Genomic DNA, 16274 nt, shown 5'->3' with positions numbered 1-16274 from the left:
TAAATAATGGAAGTTGTATTCATGATGAGGTATGAGTAGAAATAGCTTTTGTTCCTCTAACATTGAATACACAAGAGTTATATATATATATATATATGTGTGTGTGTGTGTATATATATATATATATATATATATATATATGTACACACAAATTGCACCTTGGAAAAAATATTCTAGACATTAAAAAAAAACACCTGGGTTTAGTACATTTGTGATTTAAACATGGCATTAATAGCAACCTCTTGTGGGACCAATGATTTTGATTTTACTTGGTAGGGAAGGTTTTTTAAAAATTTATGCAGGGAACTGCAAATGTCCCAGAGAAGAAAAATTTGCTATAAATAGTATTTACTCTGTTTTCAAAAGGTTTACATATGCAGAGAGCATATTAGAGTTAGCAATGATGACAATTTCAATTATGAAGATTATTTTTACAATCTTTTATTTGGGAAACACTGGGGTTTTTTCCTTTCCCAGAAATATTGGGACAACTTTCCAGCACCCGGTGAAGAAAGATTTCAAAGTTGCTTCATTATCAGCAGAGGGAATCACAAAGAACTTGAGAAGAAAGCTAGTGCTGCTCATTATGTAGGGGGACATTCTCCATATCTTCCCATTTTCTTAAAAGGGCCTGTGAAAGTTACATTTCTACTGCATTTTCCTTCCAGTGGGCCAAAAATACATGGTCTGTCAGAGCAATAATTAGTAGGAAACCAAGGAAAAGAAAAGACATTCCCCAAGTGTGTAGTTGCTCATCAGCTCTAAGCACAAGAACTCTAGACCTCCAGTCAAGTGGTCTCAATTATTTATAAGATTTTTGACACTTTAGCTGGGACTGAAGTGGGAGATCTATAACCACACCCAGATAAATGAAGGAGTCATCTGTGGATACACAAGTAAATGCTTAAGGAGCTGGATGACTGAGATTTTGAAATACATTTCCATCTAAGAAGATGAGACAACCAGAGCCAGTTTGTCTTAGGAGGTCTGTTTTCTATCTGAATTTATGCTGTAATAACAAATATGTACAAGACCTGATTGTGCTTTTAGTGACATAGTTTTGAATGGATGTTTGAACTGTTATTTAAAAGTGAATTTCATGCAATGTAATGTACAGTAGAGGTATACACAGGAATCCCTCTATGTTTGGGAACTATGTTCTTCAGGGAGTTCCTATTACTTTACGAACAGAAGTCACAATTCTTCTGAGACCTGGGTATTATTAGACCAAATTTTCACTTAGAGCCATGGACTGGCTTAACTTTTCCAAGGTTAATGTCAATGAGGAATCACGGGCTTTCCATATCTGAAATCCACCTTAAGCCATTTTCCCAAGAGACAGCAGTCACTGGATGAGCTGAGAGAACCTAAGAGGCCTGACCCACTCCCCTCCTTAGGCTACCTGAATGTATGTCACACAAATACATTGCCCACAAGGCCCAAGCACTTGCATCAGCATTTGGAGCACTTACTGTCATGAGCAGCTTCTCCACACAGTCGGGGGACACACTGTGCAGATGGGTCAGATGAAGCTGGAGATGCATTTTGTTGCTGAGGACATCCTGGCAGAGGGGGCAGCAGATAACAGGTTGCATTGAATGCTGTGACAGCACATGCATCTGGATACGATTTGGGTCCCTACCATTGTAGTTACAATAAGGACATTGATAGAACTGGAAAAAAATCAAGTTAAGATGCAGGCTATTAGTCAATGTGTTTTTTATAACTTGCTGATATAGCAATTTTAACAGCATATCATCTCTGTTTCATTCTTGAGTTATTTGAAAAAGAGTTCTAGAATGCAATTAAATGGTTACATTTCCTTTTACCTGCTCATGACAAAATTTATTGTCCTCTGGAGGCTTTGATTTTTTAGCTGTACCATCCTCTTCTTTTGCCAGAAGAAGCTGTTGTGCCCCTACCACAGTGTTCACTTTTGGTTCCTTCTCCGGTGTGACTATTCCTGTTTCAAAAACATAATTTTTGAGAACATGTTTTAAACTTAAAAAAATCCTGGTTTACAAAGAGGCTCTGACTTCAAAGGTCTGTATTGTCTTTGAGGGTCTTTTTTTCGTTTGCTTGCTTGTTTTTTAAACGCTGAGAAAATATAAAGTTGAATAAAACAAGTCTAGTAAGCACAAAGGTGAAAATACACTTTTATCCTTGATACTCTAGAAATACATTTAAAAATGGACTCTTCTCTACTGTTTATATAACCCTAGGTTGCCTTTAAAGATTAATCAATAATGTTCTTTCTTTAGCAGCTCAGTATGAATTTGTGTATTACATTAAAACAAATCAGCTTTTGCTTAAAAAGCCTGTTTTCCAAAATAATTAATTTGCTGCTGTTTAATTACCTTCTCTCTTTTCTAAACTGCCTGAGCAATATGATTATTGTGCTGTTTTGATAACTCCTGCCTGGTTGCTATTCTGAAGCTAAATATAGCGAGGCTTTAAAAGAAATACTGTGGAGAATAGGATTTCAGAGCTAACTTAATATTAATTATATACAAAGATCAGTCATTTGGGATTGCTTTAGATGTTTACACTGTGAATTTTTATAGTCTGGCATTTGTGATCAAAACCAGAATATAATTGTTTTCTATAGATAGTTGTACTATTAAGTATTAAATACTATATTTAATATTATGCCTGAGCTAGCTGTGTAATGTGGCCCAGTCTTGCACACATCAAAGAAAAGAGTGCAATTCTAATTTCCCAGTCCATCAGAAAATTCTTTCCAGCGTCAATTTGCCAGATAATCTCTTCTGCTAGGCTGGATATTACAAGAGCATTGGGTAGGCATGTCACATACATCTCACGACAAACACAAAACCTCATTTACCAACCATTCCAATCTCATCATAGTGCGGCATCATCTGACCTTTTTTCTGCTGTTTATTATGAGTATTTCTAATTTTAACTTTCAATTTTCACCATCTTCCAGTCAATTTGCAACTAAATTATTTCCAGGGTGAGGACACTATCACTGGACACTGGGTGCAAATACATCTTGAAATGCAATGAAGCTAAACCATTGATTGCTATCAGACCCAACGTAAATATATAGTCCAGGGGTAATCTGATTGTATGCTGTGCATGAAGATTTATCTTGATTTTTTTCAATCCACATAAGGTTCATAGAAATGAACAAATTGCACCTCATTGCACAATAACCTAGGATTAATTTAAAAATAAGGTCATGGACATTTTGGCAACAAAGTAAACAGGAACAAAGAAAACACAAAATCAAGAACTTTTTATTATTATTATTTTCATATAGACTTTGTGTAATAGTTGATCTTGCAAAGACCACATTAAAGAGAACCAAAATAAGAGAACAGTTTTCAAGGTAAATACCAAGTCCTCATGGTAAAATAATAACTAATTGAAAACTGAATCATACAGGGACATATTCTGAAGGGCACTTAAAAAAAATCCAACCATAAAACATATTTTATGACTTACACCTTAATGGTAATTTCCCCACACATTGACTTTCATTCCTAAGTTGTTCATTATTTCTTTTGGTGTAATTTAGGCCAGTAATTTTTGCATATTCTAGCTCAAGTTAAAGCTTATTCCTGCTGTATTTCCCTATTTATAATGGTCAATTCATCATCATTTGTTTATCATCTGAAAAAGTCCCTTTTTTTGCACTCTCAGGAACAGATCTCAGAGGCCTCTTTTAGACTGCTCAGTCAGTGCTGGCCCAACAACCCAAAGGACAATCTATGCTTAAAGGTAAAATCTAAGTGATGAAATCACATAAGGCACCATTTTATTACTCACTTGGCTTGATAGCTATTAATAGAGTACTCCCTGGCCTATCTGTATTTACATATTATTGAAATATCTTAACTGTGAGAATTATGGGAAGCAAAAAAGTGACGTACTGTATTATGAGAGAAAGGTTGTTTCTTGGGTTTTAGATGGACAGATTCAAATTATTAACCTCTTTTCACTTCCAACTGTCAAAAATGTCTCTACTCTTTCTTACCTTATAATATGTCCCTTTTAAAATATCCTTTTTAAAGACAAATGGGTCAAAATCTCAGCTAATGTACATGGACATGGTTATACTGGAAGCTGAATTTAAAAAACAAAATGAAAACATTCTGCCTTCTTTTTCCCTCATCACACTAGATTGTTCTCAACTGGTTGTTACAGAAATTACAAATCAAATTCTCCTTCAAAATTTACTTGTGAAAATGTGTCTAACTGTGTTTTTGCAGTGATATTTAACTGCTAGTGAAATTTATCTTGAAGTGCACCCTGTGTGTGCCTGGGCACACACAAGGTTAATATTACACATCATCTTCCACCACAGGATGGAATAACTTAATTACTTCAAAGGGCCTATAATAATCATGAAACACATAGTTCTTGTTTCTATAAAAACAAGGGGGGTTTTTTGTTAAATTTCTTTTGCGGTTAATATAATAAAACAGTAGAGTTATAAAACACCATGCTGGGGTCAATAAATGCATAACAAAGCACAGCTTTTTACAATGTTTACTATGATATTTATATAAACTGTCAAAGTTTACAGAGGCTTTGTTGTTTTTGTTGTCGTTTGGCTCTGGATTCATTCAACCTCAAGCACTGTTACTTCTTATATGACTGAAGTTGCATCTGGCCAGTAGTAAGGTAACGAGTCAGAGCCTTATGGTGAGCTTTAAAGAAAAGAAAAAGGGTGGCTGCTTTTGCCCTCTGGCATAGGGGAGTCACTGCCCCTGCACATGGAGAAGACCAGAGTTCCTGAGGCACAGTGAACATGCCAGAAGCAGAGTTCAACTTTTTATCCAGTGGTCCAGCTATACTACCACTCTGTCCCTTCTTTCACTGTACCAACACTCTGCTTTCCACAGTGAATTCTCTACTTTAGGGAGCTTTGGTAGAAAAGCTGTAAACACCTAAGGTCTTATAGAAAGGGTATTAAAGGAGGAGGGAAAGAGAAAATCTTATAGTCCTGAGCATACTGTGTACACTCTTCTTACAGCTACATGTTCCACTCTTACCAGGCATTTGCAAGAAAAGACTAAATCCAGCTGTAATTCATGTTTTGAATACTCAATTTTTATTCTTTAGACACATTATTTTTAAGGGGTTTTTTTTTTCAGTTGTAAAATACAACTGAAGTTCTTTCTATAATATAAAATACACATCTTATTTTAGATGAATATTGCAATTTCAATACATTTAGCTCAAAAAGTAAGTTTAATTATAAATAAGTGCCATGAAATAGACTAGGCAGTGATTGCCTGTCAGTAACAGAATTATTTAACTTGTGTAGGACTGCTAATATGAAAATGACACAATTCACTGCAATTCAGATGTCATCACCTTCGCAATATATTTTGAAGCCCCAAAATAAAAATAAAAATAAAAATAGAAATGTTTGTGTGATTAATAAGAAGGAGAAAGCTAATAAAGTACGTATACTCGTGGGAAAAAAATCCTGGAAAAACCATGATAAACCCAGTATTTTCTTATTTATGAATCTTTGCATTTGATAAAGATTGCATAATTTAAAACTTCTGACACATCAGATGATGTTATTCAGACTCAAAATAATTCTAAAATTATAATTACTGGTAGAGTATTCTTTCTAATTAGAGTAGAATGAAAGGATAATTTTCATTGCAATAATGAAGGTTAATTTCCATCCTTCCTCATGTTTACTACCTTATTAAAAAGTGCTCCCCTTAGCCATGGCAGAGACATATTACATTTTCAATGCAAATGTATTAATCTGGATAAATTCCATATTAATTCTTGCACTGCATAGAGCTGTAATTTGGATTATAATTAATCTAAAGTGGCACTAGATTTAAATGACAATATAAATGAGGCATTAGTAGGCTTTTCTATTCTGAATGAATATTCAACAAATATAACTTGCATATTGCCAAGTCTCATTTTGAAAGCTCTCCTTGAGATAAGGTAAGCAACGCAGCACAACAGCTTACACAAACACACTGTTACTAAATACATGTTAATCCTTTCTTGTCTAATAGATTCTATGCTAAAGAAGGGTCACACCACTTTCCTGTCTAACTTGTTAGTATTGTGATTAATTTATTGGTTTTCCTGAGATTTCTTTGGCAAGACTTGCAACACTCAATTCATGAGAAAGCCCAAATTAACATTCAATTATACAGAAGCAGTTATGCAGTCATTAGAAATACTTGTCAGCTGAGTGAAAATTAAGATGATGGTCGGAATGTTGCATATGCAGAATTAATTTAGATTAGGAAAATAAAAGTTTCTAAAATACTCAGGATTTTACAGTACAAACTATTTGCTGCAAAGCACAAAGGCAATCATGCATTTCAGCCCTTGTTTTTATATGAATCTTACTGCAAAGTTATTTGTGTAATTGCTGGCACGGGAATGCAGAACAATTATGCTGTTTTTTTGTAGTACACCCAGTAGGCATCTGGATATAGGTTTGTCCTAATTAAACCTGGCCCTTATGAGTGGCTAATCCTGATGGAATTTTGAGAATTCCCCTTCAGTATTGTTTTTCTAGATTCCACTTTTTCTTTTTTTTTTTTTTTTTTTTTTTTTTGGCTGGGGCTTTAATATCGTATTCTTTCCTAAACGAGTATAAATGGACCAGCCTAAGAAAAAGAGAGGGCTGCTAAATTCCTTGCAGTGGTTCCTACTGTCCCCTAAGTGAAGTGTATGGCAGGAAATGCAGGCTGCAAGTGGCTGTCACCCCTCTCCTGGGGAGTGTCCGGGCCAGCCCCAGAGGAGAGCGCATGGCAGGACCTGTGTCAGCCTGGGAGCATGGCTTTACTGCACTGCAGACAGTTTTGACCAAGTCAGAGAGGCAGCCAAGGGGAATATACATTTCAAACCACAACACAGCTTCTTGCTCAACATCATCCTTGTCATCATCGGCCTTCCCTCAGTCTCTTGATCTCAAAAAATAAAGGGACTCAAGAGCAGTTGAGGTTGTAAACTGTGATGGGTACTGACCTTAGCCCGTCAACAAGCAAAGTTAAAGGAAGCTTTAATCTTTAAGTCAGTCTTCTGAACTAACCTGGCATAGAAAGGGCCATCTATAATTTTCTTTTGGAAATAAATTCAAAAATGTTTAATATGTAAAGAGCAAACTGCAGTATGGGCAAATTTGGTGTAAAGAAACTCAGATGTAAAATGATATTTTTTCTACAACTATATGTCTTTATGGATAACACAACCTCCTTTGTATGCTGCTGTCATCAGCATACAAGGAAAAGATATATGACTACCTGAAACTAATAGGCTTTAACCTGTTTCAGCACTTCTTCTGCTTCAGTGAATCCAACATAATGTAACTAGGTATAGCGTGCGGCAAAAGTAGCCAATGTAATATTCATTGTGACCATAGATTTCCATCTCATACATAAAAAGCATGGGTGAAGTCACATATTTGCCAAATCAAACACAGAAAAAGCCTTGGGTATCTACACCAGATGCTGGCCCTAGGTTTGTTTGTGCACAAGTAAATGTCATGACATAGAGGTTTTGTTTTCAAAGACAGTAGCTTTCATTACTGGGCTTTGTCTATTCCAGGAGATCAAAATTACCCAACCCATAATCCGTTTTCAATGATATTTCCTCTTTCTTAGGCTGAATCATCTGTAAACTTTTTCACTGGATTTTGTGTATTTTTTTGTAAATGCCTCAAATAAATGCCCAGGAAGAGGCCAGATTCTTGGGAGTAACTAATCTGTGAGCAAGAGCAAAAAAATAATAACAAAAACCCCCACATTCTTTGGGTTAAAAGGGGGGCAAAACCTGATTGAAGAAAAAATTCAAGTGGTACCTAATCCTATGCTTATGAAAAATTAATATGCCATCAGAGGAATCACAAGTACAGCAAAGATTAATGAAAGGCGCTTAAAAAATTACAAGCACACAAACTGATTTGATTAAAAAATAATCTCACTGGTCGTCCTGTAATATTCTTCAACTTATCCGCATCTATCCTGTCAGATGGTTATGATTAAAAATAGGTCAATGGGAGGCTACTGATAGAAATCACATGCAAGATGCACATGCAATGAATAGTAGTGGGAATGTCCAGACAGTTTAAAATGAAGGAGCATTTCATAAGTTAAAAAAGGGGGAAAACAAAATTCTAGCATCTTACCAGAGTCTTTACTAGATTTTTTGCCTTCACTATTGTCTCTCTCACTTGAGTCTTTATCATCAGCCACAGCCACTGATGTACTTTTAGCAGACCCTTCTGTGTCTTCACCTTGTTCTTCTGTGGACAAACACAGAAAAGATCTCAGGAAAGGAACTCAGTGACCAGTTAACAGCAGTTAAAAAATATGTCCTGTAATAAGAACAGCACTAACAGAGGGTGGCAAAACAGGGGGAAGAAGGGTCGGGGGAAAGAAAAGGGAAAGAATAGTGCTTTAAAGAGACTGGATATTAATTCAAAATAATTTGCAGTATTTCAAAATCTGACTGTGTCTTTACAAGAGTACCTGCTTTCCCCCAGTGTGGCAGATTTAAAGCCTGTCATTTTGTATTCTTTGGCTAGAAATGATTTGTGTTAAAATACATGCACATGCATGCGCACACACGCATACACACACACACACGCACCCCCCACAGGCTGGAACAAAAGCAAGCACATGTAAAAATGCATCTTGGAGCCAAAAAAAAAAAAAAAAAAAGGGAGAACTCAAATATAAATCCTATTAGTGCAGCAGTATCCCGCTAATTGCAGTAAGTAAGTATTAGGTATTAGGTACTGTATTAAATATAAACCTCTGGCTTTGCGGGAGAAGTCTCAAATTTTGTCTCCAGGGGGAGCCATTCAGGATAAATGATGCAACTTGGTGTACAGCTTCTGAGGAAGCAGCATTACCCACACCTCACTTACGTGTTCACACCAGCTAGATTACATGGAAATCTTCACAGTAACTCAAGCCCATTTAATTATTCGGTAAATCTTAGCTATGCTGCTACTGGTGGATTAATCTGTTTATGCAGTTAGCTTCTATGCTGGGGCTGTGTAGCACTAATCCGTGAAAGGCCCACTGTTCCTTTTCATCCTGTGATCATTTGTCTCTCACTGTGCTGATGTCACATTTTAATGAATTTTTAGCAATCTGAGTAATGCCAGATAACCAGACTTGCAACTCCCTACAGCACGGCATGCTGTTTTCATTGCAGCACACATACACACACACAAAAATAAAAATCATATTTCCCTGTTCAGGTAGGAATTATATAAATTAGGAGGTGAAGGTAAAATGGGATTCAAAGCACCAGGCCGCTCGATTTCATAAAATCTTTAATGACCATATAAATTAACCCTGGAAAGGCAAAAGGTCACAGACACACATTTGCATACACTCTTCTATTCACTTTTGATAAGCAGAGCTTTTATGCAGGGAACATGATACAATTAACCCTTCAGGAACCATACAAAATGCAGCTACCGACATTTTAAGTGTCAAGCATTAACTGAAAATTACACACTGCATAAAATTTTCATTGTAAATGCTATAGTGATTGAAAGGGGAAATAGTGGCCCTCTTCGCACCCCATGTTTTATTAATAACATTCTGACAGCCGAATGAAATATCCTCTGTCATATGTAGCAGCTGAGCACAAAAAAATTGCTGCCTATTGCCTTACTGCCAGCCATACACTGAAACCCTATGCCTAGGCAAACAACCCCCAGATCGATGTGGCAAACCTATCCGATTCTCAACTCTCTGCAAAACCTTTTGTAAATCGGAAGAGAAAAACACAGCTGCAATTTTGGAAACCAAGCTTCTTTCCCTCCACCTCCCACTCCAAAACAAAAAAAAAAAAAAACCAAAACGAAATCCTGACCACAGATCAATGTGTTTTGCATTGACATGGAAATACAAGAGGTTAGCACCAAGCATGTGTGTCCACTTTCTGGAACAATGCAGGGAGAAGGACTGTCCGTTCTTTTAAAAATAATTGCATATTAAAGAAGCTTTCCATGCGACCGGGAAGCCCCCTGATGCTGTGCGAGCGCTCTCCTCCCACGCTGGTAGCTAATCAAACACGGAGCATCCCCGCCGCAGCTGGAGGCGAGCGGGCCGCGCTGTCGGGGCAGCGGGATGCTGCGGGATGCAGCGGGATGCTGCGGGATGCGGCGGGATGCTGCGGGATGCGGCGGGATGCGGCGGGATGCGGCGGGATGCAGCGGGATGCTGCGCGCCTCCGATCCCGCCCGGCTCGGGCTCCGCCGGCGCCCAGCGCGCACATATCAGCCCCGCATCCCATGTCAGGCCTCACCGAGCCCCCGGCAATCCCTTCTCGACTCATCCTTGGGAATGGACGCCTTGCTTCTTTCACTAGATTTACTGGCCCAATCCCCCTGGGCTGGAAAATGAAGTGTCAAAGTGCTACTGAGTGTCCTTATCTTGAGGGGACATAAAATTGTAAGGGCTATCGTGGCACACATTAATAAAACATTGCGTGTGTGTCAGGCAAAGAGAAAGAAAATTATGAAGGTACTAAAAGAAAAGCTACAGTATCATCTGGGTCTCATCAGACAATTTTTGCAGGGTGCTCTCCTGTTTTTCTGGTATGTGTTTTAAGTGTGAGAGAAATTCCCAGACATGTTCTCCTATACATCATCGTGGTGTCTGACCTCAGCCTGACCCTGGCAACAGTTTGAGAAATCTGAATGTGAACAAAGACTCTGTGTCAGCAGCAGGGAGAGATTGCGGGATAGACTTTCCCCATCAACTTAATCGCAAACAGCAGTTCTGAGGCCATAACTTTACGGGGCTGCACCAAGCCACAAACACATAACCTTTAGAGGTGAAACTGCCCCTCGCTCCCCACCCCCCCCCTTCTGTGATTTTTCTCAGTCTTGTGGTGCTCCCTTTGATGTAGCAAGGCAATTAGCTGTAATGTTCAAGTACTGCAGACCTGTTTTATGGTTTGGAAGGTGAGAGCTGTTTATTACAGGTAGGCTCCTGGGGGCCATAAAGGCTTTGCAAATTTTTAATCATGCAAAAAACTAATCAAAATGTAACTTATACACACCATAAAAATTAATATCATTATTATGCATGGTATAAATTGCCTGCCTTGGCTTTCAATGGCACTCCCTTCTAGAAAATACATTTGGCATTCATTTCAGAAATATGTATGGCATTCACTTCAGAAGTAAATTTCATAGACAGAAATGATAATACAACTTCTCCTATTTTCCTTCAAAATTATGGAAAGGTTGTCTGAGACTCGCACTGTCACGACATATATCAAAGGGACAAGATGGAAATAAAACAGCTCTAACTTAAAAGCAGTTAGCAAATTACAAAGATCCTGAAGACCGTTTGTCAGAACAGATATTGAGGAAATGTAACTAAAGTGTGCTATCAAAGACATTACATTCCTATGCCAGAATGCAACAAATATCTTTTTTTAGCAACATTTTTGTTCTTAGTGCATGTGCCAACCAACAGGAATACCATGCAGAAATAAAAATGGCCTCTGCTCAAAGACACAAAATTATAAATTATTATGTATCAACAAAACACAGTACGATTGTGCTACAGATTCCAGAGTTAAGTTCCAACATTCTGTTTTAAATTTACAAGAGTGCTGCCCATATACATTTACAAATGTCAGCTTTGAAAATGAATAGAGCACCCGATTCAAATGCACTTTAATGGCTTTAATAACACTTACTATTGCAATATGATATTTTATTCACACCTGTTTTTATTTTGTCCAAATGTTGAAAATTTCTTTTGATGTTGGATGTCTTGAATTCAGCCATTATCAACCTTTTGCCTCAAAATTGACTTAGAATTAAACATAAAAATGAGGTTAGCAACATTCTGAACTAAAACTGTGAAATAAGGAAAAATGAAAAATTCTTGTGTGAGAGGTAACATTAATCAGTTGATATTATACATTCTGTATTTTATGTCATGTACTTTAGTATGTTAATCTACACACAGGTCTAATTCTGTACTGATCTTATGAAGTAAGACCCTTGTGATTTTCCTCAGCCCAATGAAGTCAAGATATGTGAAGATTTCAATTGCAAAATCCAGGCCTCAGCCAAAGCTGATTGGCATGGACCAGAAAAAAAATCAGGAAAATATTCACACATAAGTTAAAAAAGCCTTACTTATGGAGGTGTGATTTAAGGAATAGATACATACACCATAAACAAGGGAGGGTATGAAAAAAAAGTATAAAATCTTTAAAATTAAATAATTATTAGTAAAACAAGACATGGATGAGTTGAAACAATCCTCTCACCCTTATTTTAAATGCACTGTGATAATCACAGGGCCAATCACCTTTCCTGCATTTTATCACAGAAGTTTCCCTACTGATGAACAGCACTGGGAGTCTGTTCTCTACTCTGTTTAAAAAAAAACTTATTATTTTCAGGGGTTGATTTTGTTTCACTTTGGGTTTTTTACTTCATTGATATATCAATTAACAGTCAGTAGTTCCTGGGTTTGATCCTGGATTATTTTGTTGTTGTTGTTGTTGTTATTGTTGTTGTTGGTATCCCTTTCGCCCTCTCCAAATTGCAAGTAATTTCCTAAATAAAGATGATCTACTGGTTGTGGGTGAGTAATTGTGGTTATGAGAGAGAAAACAAGATTAAGCAAGTGTTTGTGGCTGAAGGCCGGATGGATGGGGAAAAAATAAATCAATCAACTGAAGTAGTAAGCAAATAAATATGAAATGAGAGAGAGATTTTTAAAAATCATAGTATTTTTTTTACTGAGTATGTTCAATAAGTAGCTGAATCTAAGGTACCCAGAAGTGTTCAGCACAGGTGTATCCCAGGTTCAACCAGTAGAGTGAATGGCTTATTTACTGTCCAGATGAGAAGGTTACCTAGTAAAGGATAACAGTAGTGTGTAGATTAGAGAGATGGACAGACAACAGATAATGTAGGAAAAGAAGAAACAATGGAAAAGGAAAACAAAGAAAAACCCACAGACTATGCAAAAGAAGTTAAATAAAAGCAGGGTTTGTTGATTGACTTCTGGGTTATCCCAGTTGTACTACTTTGCTGATAAACTCCTCCTGACTCCTGCACTGTCATTTATTCACCCAAATATTCCAGTATTTGTTCTATATTCTGGCTGGCCTTGCAGAGGATGACTGAGGAATAGGATGCTTCACTCATTCAGAATCTTGAATGCATCCTCTAGTGGTCATATTTCATCTTCAAAAAGGATTTCTAATTTCTCCTTTAGGGACTCGGGGTGAATAATGGCACCAACCCGTTAATAACTGTTTTTAATCACTGTGTTATATTCAGAAGTAGAGCTCTTAGAAGGCCGAACTTCCCACAAACAAGCCTATAATTAAGTGATGATCATCATATTGACCAGAAAGTGCTAACTGGCAGTTGCTATCAAATTGTACAATTTTGTTTTCTGGTGCATCATTTGATTTTTTATGGCAGCCTAATGCTTCCCATTGAAATGTATCACTGTGCCAGAAGAGGCCGACTGCAAAGCTGGCAGGACAGAGTGTGCCTAGGTGGATCCTTCTGAAAGTGTCACAAATCACACCCACTTTATCCACCCACTCCACCCAGCAGCCTGTACTCCCCACTTGCCACACAGCCTCACCCCTCTGGCTGCTGGAGGGAGGCAGCTCTCATCTTGGTTTTGATTCTTAACTGCTGAAGGCAGAAAACACCCATTATCACCAGCTAATCTGCCCAGCACTTCATTCATTCCTAACCTAGGTTGTTTTACTTTTAAATTTTTTTTTTCATTTTTTAAATGCAGGCTTCTTCCAGCTGCTGGAAAAGAAATGCTCTCCCCAGAAGTTTGGAGGGGTGGGGTGTCTTTTTCAGTCCGGCTGCTGTGCAAGCTCTCCCTCCCTCTCAGTGCTTCCTGGGATTGTCTGCTTTCTAGCCTCCCTCCCAGGAAAAGAAGCATGTTTTACTCTGATAATAGTGGAAAAGAACTGTTGGTAAACTTATGCTGAGCCATACTGATTTATCAGAAAATACAAAAATCTGTGGTTTGTATTTTTGTTGTTTTATTTCTACATTAATATTTTATCAAATATTTTGCAAGAAGCAAAGGAAGCATATGCTGACAAAACCATTAACAGAGAATGTCAGCTATTCAGAATGAAACTCAGAAATGCTTTCCAGATGTGATTGGAGATGTGCAGTTAATCATTTATTATGCAGAAAGGGATACTTTTCTTACTTGGCCATCTCTAGAAAGGCATTGAAGCATGAAACTATATTGAGAATAGTCTAACTTTTCCAACTGATCGTTACTTTTCTTTTGGCTGCCATTATGGTTCATAGAAAATGCTGTTTCCCCCATCAGCATAAAGCATGAAGAGCACTACCATTGTCTGACTTAGAGACTAATACATTTCCATCAAGGTTATGTAGAAAAGAAAATTAAGCCTCATTGCTAATTCTTATTCAACATGCTGGATATACCCTGTCTAATTTCAGTTTATTCTCTGTGAAGGGAGACACAGATATCTTAAGGGCACAACTCTGACTTTACATAGGTGAATTGCTAATTCCTTCCTGATTGCAGAAGGATTTAAAAATTAAGTTTAGTGTTTGGAATGCAGAATTTTCACCTCAAAACTGCTGCTAAACAATAGAAGTTAAGTGGGTGAACCTAAGCCTGACTTAAAACTCAGAAAGTCAAGGAGGATTTCGTCATGACATTCATCAGTGTCCTGGCTGTTCAATCCAGTGGAAGAAAAAAAACCAAAATACTGGATTTTCACAGTATCATTCACTTTACTTTTTCTGTTTTGCTGTTCAATCTGTGTGTTCAATGTCCCTTCATATACAAACACATATACAAACTGTCCCTAATTTCTTGCATTTTTTCCTACATGTGCTGAGTTTCTATTATATCATGTGAGTGTTGAGATTGAATCTCTCATTCACAGTTTCCAGAAAAAAATCTTTAGAGTTTATTTACAAAGAAACCACAATGTTAATTAAGAACTCATTTAAAATGCCATTTAAATGATGTATTTTAAAAGTGACTTAGTTTGGGAGTTTCTCTCTGAAATACACTGTAAAGTTCTTTTTATTTACCTTCCAGACTTTCTTTCTGAATTATTCACCTCTTTTTGGCTCACTAACAGTATGTCTCTGAAATTATCTGTAAAGAATTCTGTTAGTGCATATATTTCTTCTTTGTCTTTTGAGAATACTAAAGTAAAAGAATTTATTTTCTTTGCCATCTCCTGATCATTTTGGAATGACTATCCTCTGGTGGTCTAGCAGACCTAATGACTCCTGCAGACTTTCTATTTCTGAGATACTTTAACAATTCCTGTTTAGCTTTTTTAGTTACCTCCACATATTTTCACCTCATAGCCAATCTCTATGTTCAGTTTTATTAATATCACTTTGGCTTTATTTCCACTTTTAAAGATACTTTTTCTGACCTGAATAAATTCTTGTACTATGTCTTGTAAGCTAGCTAGCAACAGCCCTCTAGTTTAAATATTCCTCTTTCTTGACATGTCACAGGCAGAAGTAGGTGATCTATTAATACTGAATAATATTTTTCCTGATCAAAAACATTTTCTGAATTAAAAAAAAAAAAAATCTGTATAGAATTATTTGTTGGGGGATTGAGGGAGGTGTTTGTTTGTTTTCTACAATTACCTGACAAGTAGTCTACAGCATATATAGCAATCCATGGATTTCTTTTTACAAACCTACTTGTTGCAAATATTAAAGTTTGGCTTCTTTAACATATGTGTACATTCATTAAGTGGTCCTTGGTTTTTTTTTTTTTCAGAAAGACAACACAGATGCTATTTTAGCTTTAGCTTTTCCTCCAACCCAGATCACAATGTTGGAGTGATTTGTAAGAATCTTCACCAAGACATCCACTGCAAATTACTCCAAAGAATCTTCTGTAAAAACTGGATTTCCTGGCTCAGCTCGAACTATACTATTAAAAATAAAGTATACTGACACATGGTCAAACTCCTCTGACAGGAGGAAAAGATAAAAGTCTGCTCATCAAAACCAGTAAAAGTAGTAAAAAACAGCAGTACATTCCTGCCTTCTTGCTGTTTCTTAGCCCCTTTTGTTAGTGTCTTTCCTTGCCTTCTCAAGACCCAATCTGGGAAATCAGACAACAAACTTCTGTGAAATAACTTGAGTATTATGAAGTTTTGTGGAATGTTTCAGGATTATAGTATTTTAGTGTGTTTGGGGTACACAGCCATCACACCACACATGTCTATCCCCTTTCCACAGTAGCAGGATACTTTCA

At 37.1% G+C, this 16274-nt stretch overlaps 1 protein-coding gene across 6 annotated transcripts in view; it reads right to left on the bottom strand.

The window, feature by feature from the left end:
* Positions 1 to 16274, bottom strand: part of ZFHX4 (zinc finger homeobox 4) — a 154580-nt gene that overhangs the window by 17316 nt on the left and 120990 nt on the right. For all 6 annotated transcript variants that reach the window (XM_079300925.1, XM_079300926.1, XM_079300921.1 and 3 more), the window contains exons 5-7: positions 8147 to 8263; positions 1830 to 1963; positions 1473 to 1673 (exon numbers count right to left, since the gene is read on the bottom strand). In XM_079300925.1, coding sequence (XP_079157051.1) covers positions 1473 to 1673; positions 1830 to 1963; positions 8147 to 8263 — 452 coding nt within the window. The remainder of the gene's footprint in view (positions 1 to 1472; positions 1674 to 1829; positions 1964 to 8146; positions 8264 to 16274) is intronic.

Source organism: Erithacus rubecula (assembly GCF_903797595.1).
Source record: "Erithacus rubecula genome assembly, chromosome: 3".
In the NCBI taxonomy this organism is placed as follows: Eukaryota; Metazoa; Chordata; class Aves; order Passeriformes; family Muscicapidae; genus Erithacus; species Erithacus rubecula.
Note: the sequence above shows the minus strand (reverse complement) of the source record. Positions and strands in the feature narration are given on the sequence as shown.